This window comes from Camponotus vicinus, unplaced genomic scaffold, assembly GCF_025532165.1.
Source record: "Camponotus vicinus isolate PSW18456_S1 unplaced genomic scaffold, iyCamVici1.0 SCAF_7, whole genome shotgun sequence".
NCBI classification, from domain to species: domain Eukaryota; kingdom Metazoa; phylum Arthropoda; class Insecta; order Hymenoptera; family Formicidae; genus Camponotus; species Camponotus vicinus.
In genome coordinates this window covers 14089749-14103527 of record NW_028141979.1, presented here as the reverse complement: position 1 = coordinate 14103527, position 13779 = coordinate 14089749, and the positions used below count along the sequence as shown (strand labels likewise).

The 13779-nt window shown below is 41.2% G+C and overlaps 1 protein-coding gene across 1 annotated transcript; it reads right to left on the bottom strand.

Annotated features, from left to right (window-relative positions):
- Positions 1 to 8512: 8512 nt before the first annotated feature.
- LOC145974194 (uncharacterized) lies at positions 8513 to 12617 on the bottom strand. Its single transcript, XM_083104010.1, has 2 exons — positions 12585 to 12617; positions 8513 to 9499 (listed from the first exon to the last, which is right to left on the bottom strand). The coding sequence occupies exons 1-2, from the start codon at positions 12615 to 12617 to the stop codon at positions 8513 to 8515; spliced, it is 1020 nt and encodes a 339-aa protein (XP_082960136.1).
- Between the last annotated feature and the right edge of the window lie 1162 nt (positions 12618 to 13779).

Below are 13779 nucleotides of genomic sequence, written 5' to 3'. Positions count from 1 at the left end.
CAGCAGAGGAAATTCGTATAGATCCCAAGATCGGAAACTCATGTTCAAGTATCGTCCGCTTTCCAACATTCGTAACATCGACAATTTATTAATCTCGTTCAATATTACATGAGGCATACGCCACTGTATCTTGAGTAATTCAATCTCAGCTTCCGACGATGGATGTCCGAATAGACAATTATTATCGTTGCGCGAACGTATCAGAAGCAATTCGTGACGAGCGTTAATCACAACGCGTTTATAATCTTCGCAAAATCCCAGCAACATGTTGAGCGGTACGCAATAGTTGAAATAATTTTTGTCACCGTTGTACGTCAAATCCCACGCAGCGTTCTTCAAGTTTTCTAGTGCGTCAGAGAGACATAATTTTTGAGCGTCGAAGTTATTCCAACATTTCTGTTACGATCAATCTCTACTCCGTCGAGTTCGTATCGAAGCTCATCAAACATGAATGCGACGCAATTGTTTCCCAATACAATCTTCATTTCGTCATTCGCTTTACGCACATTCAACTTTCCCTCGATGTAAAGAAAGCTTTCGCACGATAACGTGTACAAATCCTGATATTATATAAGTATTCGTATCTCGTCGCTGTATCCAAGCGTCGTATTGGCGTACGGATTGTACGTATGAGTCTCAATCTTGACGATGCGATCGTCAAAAACTGGCTCACCTCCGATATTCAAAATAACAATCATTCTTTTCGTACGATGAATCCCAATGATTTTAAAAATTCACGATTCAACGCGCTCAGCTTCTTTTTAACGGCTATCTTATTATTGTCACCCGATACCGCAATAGTATTATCCCTCGTAAAAGTATTGTCTCTCGCGTGCTCCGTTTCGTTCAGCACGAGCATACTATATTTGTCGCCGCCGTATATGCAATCTTACGGTAATTTCCTCTCCTCGAAAATCGAGCAATCGATCTCTTTGATCCACAATGCGTATCGTTAAATCCGTAATGCTCCATACGATGATCGGTAGATAAATGATCTGCGCCGGCGTTTCCGATATCTTATATCCTGCCGGTACGCTCGGTGAAAACTCATGTATCGTGTATACGCGCATGCCATTGCTGTACGCATCAGTAGTCACGTTACATTCTACACGAATAATATTTACGTTTATAATATTAACCGGTTCGTCCGATTCGTACCACTTGCGAGGTTGCAATATACGATTCGACGAGAATCCAAGCAAGGATCCTACATTGTCGGGTTTGGTAAAGTTTATTCTGTAGGCGCATTTGATTTCGCTCTTTAGCGTGCTATGATTGGCGCGGAGCGCTATTGGATATTCCTCATCATAATCGTTTTCAACATCTCTGGAAAGGTGTTCATCTTGCAAAATTGCGCGTTTGAGATAGTCATTTATAGCGTGCAATTCGTACGATCCTTCGGGAATCGTAATTTCTTTGTCGTCGTTGCCAAAGTAAAATTTATTATTCGAAAAATTTACGCACGGAATCGTATAAGTTTCAAAATCCGTTAATCCGAGCTCGTAATCGGCATCGGTCAAATCTATAGCGGGAATATAGCTTACAGCGAGAACGCTGCTTCTGCCAGTCAACGTAAGTGTCAGTGACATGTCGAACGAATGCTGAGTCGTGACGATGGATTGTTAGGCTTTAAATTGATCGTCGACTGTTTGAAGAAATTTTAAACACAACTGTGATCCACAGATACTTTGATTGTAACTTTGATAAGATGTGTAATTGTATTCAATTTTCACTCGTCCGAAATATCGCACAAGTTCCTTGGGCGGTCGAAGATTTCCAAAACTGTCGAAATATACGATACGATCTCCCCTCTTTGCGTACGCTACCCAATGAGTACCGGGACCATCAACGTCATCCAAATTGACGATACCGCTCTCGTTTCGTCGTACACCGCTCATCGGTAAATTATTGCGCATGAAAACACCTCTAAAGAAAGGTATGCGCATACGTTTCGCCAATTGTTCCAATTGCACGTTAGTTGTCGCACCCGTAGGCATTTTTAATGTTTTTTCGACGGTTTTTTTTCTCTTAGACTTTGTTGAGAATCCCTGTCCACGCTTGTACGGAGCGAGATAAAGTTCGCGACCTTCCATAGCGCGATTGTGACGCTGCAACTCATCCAGCTGACGTTGCGCCGCCTTGCTATCGTTTACTGCCTTTGCGATTCCCGCCGCACCGCCGGCCAAAGAACCGACAACTCCCAACAACGGTAAAAGTGGTAAAATACCACCGCGTTTGGCTATTGGAAGTATTCGTTTTTTCCTCCTCTTTGTCATCGACGGCTTTTTCATCCCCATGCCGAGTTTTGTCTTTGCCTTCATTGCCGCCCAAACAGTCGTAGCGGCTGCTCTTTCGCCAAGAGTCGAATCCCTCGCGGTAATGCGTTCTCGCGCTCTTGCAGCTATTATGCGATCCGCGACGTGTCGTTGGCCGAGGTCGTTGCTTCGCGAGTAAGCAATGTCGTGCTCGCGACAAGCAGCGTCCAATGGATTGATACCTCGATCGCCTCTAGCCAATCGTTTCTCTAATCGAGTTCCCGGGCCGCAAAACTGATAACCGGGAATATGTAATTCGATGGGAAGCGCGTTTATCGCACGATTTAAGAGACCGCTACCTCTTATTCTCGCTGACATTCGTAGCAATCTTTTATTAATGGTGGCGGACCGTCGATGTGTGTTCGCTGCCACAGCTGATTGTAATGTCGCATGCACGAACGATATTGTCGAACCTCCGAATCAGCCTTTATATATTCTGGAAGCTTGTCCCACAATCGTTCCACGTAATCACCAAAATTTTGCAGTAAAACAATCTTTGGGATATACTGCAGTTGTTCGGCGGTAAGCCGGAGAATGTCTCCTTTATCCGACAGAAGGAGAAACATTTTTGATACTGAGCGGTTTCGAGTCGAGACACCTCTATAAATAGGTCTCCCCCCCCCCTCGTGATCATTCGCAAAATTGATTCGAAAGAGAAAACATGCGGTTCGTGCGACAAGCGCGGATAATCAAAGTATCAAATTTCGACGAAAAAAGTACGCAAGCATGGAAACATGCTACCGAATACTATACGCGGTATCGTTTATAGACTAATATCGGAGGCGGCCCTTCAAACTGCGGTAAGACAAACGTGTTGATTAGTTTGATAGAAAGTCCGTACGGTGTACGTTTCGAGAATGTGTGCGTATACTCGAAATCGCTTCAACAACCGAAATATAGATACTTGGAAAATTTACTAGCACCTATAGACGAAATTGGTTATTTTACATTCTCTAATAACAGCGATGTCATTCCATCGAGCGATGCGCTTCCGAATTCCATCTTTATCTTTGATGATGTGGCATGCGACAAGCAAGATACGATAAGAGAGTACTTTGCAATGGGTCGACACTCGAGCGTCAACTGTTTCTATCTTTGTCAAACGTACGCCAAGATACCTAAGCATCTTATACGCGACAATGCGAATCTTTTGATTTTATTTAAACAAGACGGCACAAACTTGAAACATGTGTACAACGATCATGTAAATACCGACATGTCTTATGACGATTTCCGCGCATTGTGTCAGAAATGTTGGCAACGCAAATATGGCTTCGTAGTCATTGATAAAGACAGTACGTTGATCAATGGACGATATAGAAGAGGATTTAATGATTTCGCGATACCGTAAAGCGATCAGTCGTCATCAACACATCGATCGAGCATCATGAACGGCGATCGTGAAAAGATTGCGAGAGAGATTGCAAAAACGAGCGAATCAATTCGCAAAAAATATCGCGTTTTGAAAACTGGTAAAATGGAGGAAGACGTTGCATTGGAAAGACAATTTAAGCCAATTACCGAATCTTGAAAACAGCTTGTCGAAAATACTGGAATCTGATGCGCCGAAAATCGAGCCATTGAGTTTGACGTTCGGAGAGAAGCACAAGGAAAAAATAAAAGAATCAAAGCAAGGAATAAAGCGAGCACGGATAAATATGCCGATAAACGATTCGCCGATATATTCGACACCGAATCGATCAAAGCGAAGAAAACAATTTTCTAATATAGCCACTGTTTCTACTCCGATAAAAGTACAACCGTGTCAAACAATGCCGTCACCGTCCGTCGAAGAAATTTACAAGACCACGCCCGATTCGTTTGTAACATCGGTCCGACACGAATTAGAAACGTCCGAAGGTCAGAAAACGTTCCGAGATCATTTTGATCCACTAGCGCAAAAATATATAGGAGCTATCATGAGTGTTGATAAAAATAAGAGTATGGATTACGTCTACGGTGTTAAATTTACCAGCGAAGGAATGATGCTCGGTGATAAACGTTTCGATGTAGACAAGGATGATAATATAATTATCGATGGAATAAAATATACGGGTAGTAACTGAAGGTATCTACGATTTGATTTTTAGAAATATTCCCAATCATAAAAAATACACTCAAGACGATTTGTATAAATATCAAAGTATATTAAAAACAACAAATGCGCATAAACGTGACAACAAAGTTAATAATCCTATTAAAAGTAATAAAGGATACAAGTATAAATATATAATTGCGCCATTATTCTCCGATAGAAAGGTGGGAAAAGGTATAGACGCGCCGCGCACCATGACGCTAAGCGACAACATGATCGATTATGTGCATTGGAACGATCCTAACGAATTGGTAGATCGTTTGCGATTGCTGGACGCCTCGCGTCGAGCCGGCAACAATGCTCACGACAATGAAATCTTGTCAATTATCGAAGAACTTCGCGAGGCCGGCATTATTATAAATTAAACTATGCGTCGACGATACGTGTCATTCGGTCAATGTTCTCGGTACCGAAATGTCGATTAATAAATTTGGATTATCGCTCGGAACGTCGAATAATTTGTACTATCAATGGAATGGATTATTGAGAAATTACGTTCGCGATAACGCTCTCTGCCAGACTACTACCGGCTTTGACGCAAGGTCGCGCAAGATTCAACGCGTAGCGCAACCGGAAACTGATACTGACGCCGTCAACAAACGATACGTGGATAAACTTTTGAGAGATCGACAGGGAGAAATTGAACAAAAAATTATCGCGCTCGAAACAAACGTGCAGGCGCTACGAATAATGATGGACGAGATAAAGAATGTGCTGAGATATGCAACATCTGACTCGGCACAGTAAACGAGACATACTAATATCGCAATATTAATTATGCCTCGATCAAACGTGCGAAAGAAGAAAAACACCTCCGAAAAGCGACAACTAGTCGAGGAATTACATGCTCCGGCGAGAAGAAATTTTCCACGAAGACACGTCATTGTACGCGGATACGACGATCTGTGGCAGGCGGACGTGGTCGACATGCGTTCGTACTCTCGACTCAACAAGGGTCATAAATACATACTCACAGTTATCGATGTGTTGAGCAAGTATGCGTGGGCCGTACCGCTCAAGAGTAAGAGCGGAAACGAAATGTCCGAAACGATCGCAAAGATTATTGGAGAAAAGGTGTCCGAAAAATTTTCAAACCGACAGAGGAAAAGAATTTTACAACGCGAGTGTGCAAAAATTCATGAAGAAACACAACATTAATCATTACTCGACGTATTCCGTTATGAAAGCCTCGGTCGTGGAACGATTCAATCGTACTTTGAAAAACACAATATGTGGAAAATGTTTACGTTTAATGGAAATTACAAATGGATCGACGAGCTATCTCGACTCGTTGCAGAGTACAATACGCGAAAACATCGCACCATCGGTATGAGACCTGTCGACGTCACTCCGGCGATCGCCGAAAAACTTTTAAATACGGTGTATAGCAACGTAAAAATTGCGGCTCCGACAAAATTTAAAGTAGGCGATTCGGTACGCGTGAGTAAATACAAGACCATCTTTGAAAAAGGTTTCACACCTAATTGGACGACCGAAGTTTTTAAGATTGTCGAGGTGCAGGAAATTAATCCTGCGACATTCATATTCGAAGATTCGCGTGGAAATTCCGTCGCTGGAGGATTCTACGAATACGAGTTACAACGCGTCGCTAATCCCGACGTATATCTCGTGGAAAAAATTTTGCGGGAAAAGGGTGATGACGTATACGTAAAATGGTTGGGAATGGATAAATCACACAACTCTTGGATACATAAAAATAATGTATTGTAAACATTTATTAAAATATATAAAAAATATGTGTATAAAATATATAAAATTGTAAACATTTATTAAAATATATAAAATATATAAAATATAATGCATAAAATATAAAATGTATAAAATATAAAAATATAAACAATATATACATGGTTATGTACAAAATATACAATTACTTAATAAACAAAATATACATTTATTTACAATGGTATCCTATAATGTCCCCACGGTAGCGTATCAGTGGTTTCGGGTACGATATATCGCTTGTCATCGTACGGACTCAGAGCAATTTTTGTCTCGCGGATTGTGTATACTTGATGTAATTTCGATCGTATACACGATTGCTGACGCGTCATTTCAACCTCTTCGTTCAAGCACCGCGTGTAATCGTCAAACGTTATCGTTCTCGCGACAACGTTGCTCTTGACGCCTTTAACTTTCTTCGTGTCTTTCTTACCATCGACTCGTAACGCGTACATTTTTGCTCTGAGCCCGACAAATTCGGTCATTATGGCACCGTTGTTTTCATCCTTCATTAGACCCGGTACCTTTTTATTTACAAGCAGTATACCGTACGCATTGTCTACCGCATAATCGCTCGTGTCGAATCTGCTGACATCGCGCTTCATATTCTCGTACACGTCTTCGCACTCAATGTGTATATGAGACTGTCGGTGTCGGTGTACATGACTTTACCTTTGTCGCGATACATTGGCGCCATATACTTGTGATGAAACTCGTACAAACATGTCTTGGATATGTCGAGTATACACATATCCCGTAGATTGGTTTGTAGAATTTCACCTCGAGATTTCGCAATTTCACAGCTATTAAGTTTTCCGAAAAGACGCTTCTGCTGTGGAAATTTGGCTTTGCGATCATTGCCTCTGCGCCGTACCGCCCGTCCCAGTGCGTTATGAGCCTAACATCTACACGATTCCGCACATTTTCCATCGTTTTGCCAAATACCGCATTATTCATCAATTTGTATAAATTTTTTTCGAAATCGTTTTTAGCTAGTGTTCTAAAATGTATATTTAGTTCTATGTAATTTCGAAGCCAGGGAGATTGTGAAAACTGTAATATTCGGTGTATTTTTGTAACGCGAAGACCGTGACGCGTACACTGCTGCAGGTTGCGGTAGTGTATCACGTAACGCTTTTTATTGTATAATGTTGCGAGCAGCTTGAGCTCTCGCTTACCAGGTGGTTTATCGCGTGTCGGGCAAAACGGTAGGTCAGTGTGCGCATCGTGAAGATGTTGCGGGTACTCGAGATCGACTTCGAGGATATAGCCTGTAGGCGAATCTAGCGCGATCGATGATACATCAAAATTGGACACGTCGTCGACCCATCGAAAATCGGCATAGGGCAACGGCTGACACATTGCCCATCCGTACAAGTTATTTACATCGAAATACATCAAATATGACGATGGTTTCGATGGATCGTACGACTCCATGTACTTGTTATTAGCACGAGCGTATCTGTTGGAACATTGACTCAGACCGCCGCGTATACCACGTTCGATGAACATAACCATGTCGATTTTGGTAAGCAACTCAAACGTAATTTTCGTATGCTTCAACATGGCATCCCACGTGTATCCGGGGAGAGTATAGTAATACGCGGGGTCGAGTCCGTAACTTTCGATTAGAGTCCGTAACTCGATTTTCCCTTCGAACGCTGTGGCTATTTCCTTGATAATGAAATGTGAATCATAACCGGATAAATTATGAAAAACTATGGGAATGTAAAAAGATTCTTTATAATTTAAATTACAATTTGAATGGGCGGGACCTCTGTACCGTCCGGTCAGATGGCAATGATCGCGTACGCGTATATCGTCTTCCGCGAATGGTTTTTCACATATATGACATTGAGTGGCGCTATGGAATTTTTCCCACTCCTCGGGTGTTAAATCTACCATGGGGACATTAGTAGTTAAAATACTTTTTACACGCAATGCTAAATTTTTAAGGTCTTCGACGAACCATGCTATACAATCGGCACTGCGACGCGAATAGTACGCGGATAATGATTCGTCGTACGAACAATGTACATAATATGCGATACTAAATACCCTATGGTGTTGATACGCATTCTTCTCTTCCTCCATCTTGGCCAGAACGCATTCCAAATCGGCGTATACGATGAATGGAAGCCGCTCCTTCCGATTAAAGTTGTTAAACTCGAGCCACTTGTCCTTGTCGCTCGGTAACCGGATAGCGCAACCATTCATCTCACGGCAGTCGACCGTATGCGACTGCAACTTGTCGTCGGAACTAAAATAATGCAGGCACTGTAAAAGAAAAAAATTTTTTAATTAAGATTTGAACAATTTGTTATGTAACTTATAATTATTTGAATTATATAAATTAAACTTACCGATCGCAGATATATTTTTGATTCTTATGTTTGCTCAGTTGTGAGCTCACGAGCCGGGATAAATTTTTGATCCATGCGAAATGTCCAACGTTGTTGCCATCTTCCACGTATAGCAGATTCACATGCTTATCCCGCTTTTGTTCCGTAAGACGTATCGGAACAATGCCTTCGTTTTCAATGCTGTACACATTGATCGAGATATTGTTTGCAAGTTCAAACTTTTTAATTTGATTCACAGTCACTGGAAACTCAATGTCCCGGAGATTCAGCACTGTCGCGTAATGTGGATACGAGGATTCCCGTTCCGCCTTTCTTTCGGCGGGGTATAGGGCGGCGACCACTGCCCACGCGAAATACGCATTGTCTTTTGATTGCACGTTAATCGCCGCTCTTTTCATCATAATCTCCCGCGGTAATTTAATGGGACATCCCGCGCGCATAGGATTATACTTATTTATATTTACAGTCAAGTTTAATATTCGCGACAATGCCCACCCGCTGTCGCGTTCCTGAAACTCTTCGAGCGATGCTAGGGTGTGCTCGATAATGCGCCGTTCGTACCACTCGCGTAAATCGGATGTGCGAAAGAGTTCATAGTTTCTCGTATTGATACTTTTATTTGCGCGTTTATCACCCGACACGAATTCACCGTTAAATATAGTGTTCACTTTCACATTATAATGTTTCTTCATAATGTTCTTTACATGTTCTAATACAATGTCTTTGACGTCCTCGAGAAATTGTCGAGGTTCGATGTGATTATAGTTTATCACCGCACCAGTCAATATACGACTCTCGAACGCCGTATCAATCTCACGCCACACAAGTCCATTTTGACGCGCGCTACATCCGGCACCCGCGTGTACGAAACGTCCGCGTAACGAATTTTTCAAACCTTCGAGACGCGCGATCCGAGCAATCACCGATTGTCGATTTCCGATCGATAATCGTGGTCGTTTGATCCGACTATGCTCTTCCAACGACTCGAAATACGTATCGCATCGTTGCTCCCACACAATGTAGTCTTCCAATGAATTCACCAAAGTGGATTGCTCTCGCAAACTTTGTTCCTCCATATTGTATCAGACTTGCGAAATGCGCTTCCCAATGATAGTTCTGGATGTACTTTAGCGAAAATACTGGCGGGGTGTGCCTCTTTATCATGATTTATATACTGTCTCGTGCATATCATCGATCATTCTAGAATGATTTCATCTTAAAAAATTCCATGGAATAGCGTGTGCAATTTAACCTTGATAATTTCGCGTTTTGTCACGTACATTTGAAAAATCTAACGTGATTGCATCAGGAGCAACCGTACATCGGCGCTTGCTTTTAGCACATTCAGCTAAATCTTTGTCTAGGGGTGATGTGCGTTTTAACCTTGACGGTTATTTTTTTCGCGTTTTGTCACATACATTTGAAAATCTAACGTGATTGATTCAGGAGCAGCCGTACATCGGCGCTTGGAAGTTTAGTGCACTCAGCTAAATCTTTGTCTAGGGGTGATGCGCATTTTAACCTTGACGGTTATTTTTTTCGCGTTTTGTCACATACATTTGAAAATCTAACGTGATTGATTCAGGAGCAGCCGTACATCGGCGCTTGGAAGTTTAGTGCACTCAGCTAAATCTTTGTCTAGGGGTGATGTGCATTTTAACCTTGGCGGTTATTTTTTTCGCGTTTTGTCACGTACATTTGAAAAATCTAACGTGATTGCATCAGGAGTAGCTGTACATCGGCGCTCAATTTTAGCGTATTCGGCTAAATTTTTATTCTGATGCGCAATTTAACCTTGATAATTTCGCGTTTTGTCACGTACATTTGATTGCATCAGGAGCAGTCGTACATCGGCGCTTGAAAATTTTTGTTATATTCAATTAAATCTTTGTTCTGGGGATGATGATATCACCGCAGCCGTACATCGGCGCGACAAAATTTTAGAGGAAATTAAAATGTTGCATCAGCAATAATCCCCTCTACATCACAATTTGCGATACTATTTGAATTAGTAATAATTCTAATACGATCAGTATTACATCAATCGCGCGTGTGAGAGGTTCACTGAAGAAATCAACATGAATTTTTACGTTCCGATTCGAAACGGCGAAACTCCACTGTGTAAGAAGCAAAAATGCGACACGTAAGTTTTGATTCTTTTAAACATTTTGTTATTTATTAAAATGTTTTAAAATATTGCTCTAATTATTTATATATTTATATAGCATTCAGCCGCGTCGTGCGACTCGCATACTTGGAAGAAGATACGCTCTAACCCCGATGTATAAATATTTGGATATTGGAATAAGCGTTGGAGCTGTATCGTACGTGGAGCTGATTCTCGGTGATAATCGAGGCAATCAAATAGTGTTGCCTTTTTCAACGTGGAATTTGTTGATGCAGAAGCAAGCAGACATTGACTGTTTTCTACAATCGACTGCTCCCCCATTAAGGATTGGAGATCTAACGATCGAAATGCATCAATCGAAAATTATAAAACTCGCATTATGCGAAAATTCTTTGTATATGAAACCACAAACATTATTACATTTATTTAATTTTGAAAATTGTATCGATCATATGCACAATTGGTTATGTGAGAATACCTATCTCGTAAATGAAAAATTTAAACAATTTGAAACTGTATTACAACGTAACAATATTACTACTGTATACGATGCTGTAAAAACGATACGCGAGAGTGATGTCTTTAACAGCGAATCATTAATTAATTGCGAATTACTAACATGCGCTGTAAATGATATTCTTTACGATGCGTGTAATAAATAATTATTTTTATTCCATCTGTGATTTTAATTCTTTCCTTCCATACGAATAAGAATAGTTGATAATTTTCTCAACACGCTCCGCGAAAGATGTAGAGAAATGCTGAGGTAGATGAGATGTGATGCTCTAGTTGGAATGAGACGAAAGATATTACAAGATATATAATGAAGAGGAGTCTGCGACATTAGAATATCATTTCTTTCGTTGTTCTTCTGTGTTTCGTTGGTCTTGTGTTTCGCTGTAATGGCTGAAGAAGACGTTATTATCATCGATGACGAAGATGTTATTATCATCGACGAGGACATTGAAGAGATTATTATTATTGAAGATGACAATATAATGGAAATCGATAATCTGGACGAATCAGACGAGGATGGGTCTGAGGAAGAATCCGAGGAGGAAATACCATCTTTAGTGGATTCTGATTATGTCAGTGATAATGATGATGAATTAAGACAGAAAAAGTGCCGACATTTAAACGAGATGGGAATAAATAACTTGGATGTGACTATAAAAATGTATTGCATCACATATTATTATTATGATGGAAGAAGGGACAAGATATTGTTCAGACTGTTTTATTAGACTGGCATCTTCATTTCGGAAAGCCGATTCTATTCGGAAACATAAAACGGATTATTGTACCCTATTAATAGGCAGTTATTGTAAGGAATGCAGAAAATCATTATATCAAATAATACCATGCAACATGTGTCCCATTTGCTCAATATAAAGATGAACCGTGGAAAATATTGTAAGTAACTTTCAATTTATAATACATCAAAAGTCCTAAAATAAATTACAATATTAAAAACTATTCAAATGTATGTCTTTTTCTGTTCCAGGAGCGGCCCCCCTCAGCCTGGCGCATCACCCCCCTCCCCTATATATATATATATATATATATATATATATATATTTTTTTTAATTTTATATTTTTATATTTTTTATTATTATTATTCTTAATTTTAAGTATACACACACACACACACACACACAAATGTATAACACACATTTAAATAAATTTTATATATTTTAATTGTATGAAAATTGCAATTATTTGTACGCCTTTCCTTTGCGCTCCCATCCCTTGCGCTATCTCTCTCTCGCGCGCTAGTTGTAAGTCTCGCGATATTATCGTCTTCTCTCGCACGCGTTGTTCTCGCGATATTATCGTTCTCTCTTTTGTACGCGCCACCGTTCTCTCTCTCGCACGCGTTGTCTTGCGCTATTATCGTTCTCTCTTTTTCATATGCTCGTCGCTATCACTCACTCACTTACCTTTGCGTTGTCCTCCTCCCACCTATGCGCCATCTTACAATGCGTCGTCCTTGTCCCACGTTGACATCATCCTTGTCGTACGTTGACGCTATCCTTGTCGCACGTTGATGCCATCCTTGTCGCACTGTCCTCTTCACACACTTAGCGCTATCCTTTTCCCACACGTAGCGCTATTCTTTTCCCACACGTAGCACTATCCTTCTCACACCTTCGCACCGTTCTCCTTCCGCGGATCCCGCCTTCTCCTCGCGGACCCCCTCGTCCATCGGTCGCACCGCGGATCCCCCTTCCTCGCGTGTAACGTCACTCACCGCGCGCGGCAATTCCTCCTTCCCCGCGCGTGACGTCACTCTCCCCGCGCCGCGGTTCCCCTCGCGCCTCATCCCCCCTGAGAAGACCTGGGTTAGAACCCGCTTAGCTATACTACTGTTACGTCCGATGGACGTCGTGATTCTTTTCTTTCTTTGAAGCTATACAAAAACTATACGATAACCATGTGCGCGGGTAACTCTCGGCGATATCCAAATCAAGGAAACGAAAAGTAATAAATGAGTCTAGACTACGCGGACAGCATGTTATTATAAATAGAAAATTTCCACTAAAATAAAGAACTGTAATAAAATCGAACTCGCACATGTTTACAGTTGGGACGTCCGTTAGAACCATCGGAACTCTAGTAACAAAGCGATCCTTCTTAAGAATCGCACCAACTATAAACATATGTATATCTAACCCTTGCAGCGGATATCTGAGATCGAGAGACTCGAAGCAAAAATATACAAGAAAAACTAGAGCTAAGGATGGTCAGTCGTTGGAACTTAGAAATTTTAAATCGGAACCAGAACCGCAATAAAATTTTTATAGCGCTCCACACGTGGAGCTATGAAAATAGAAACCCTCCAGGGCTGCAGAATCTTAAGCTAGTAATCAAAAGGGGAAACTAAACAATTCGCCTGGCCACCCTTAAGCGCTAACCGAAACGCGAAAAGACTCTCGCAAGTCATAAAATCTGTCCGCTAAGCTCCCACTCTCTGCTGGATAGAGCCAAAATTTGGAACTAAAGGGGCAGCCTATTACAATCTTAGAACCGCCTTTCCCTCCAAAATCAGCCTCCTTGTTCTTAAGAAGGGGAGCAACTGAAATTATCTCATTCGCCCAAAAGGGATTCCCACTATCCAGAAAAGAGGAGGAGCAA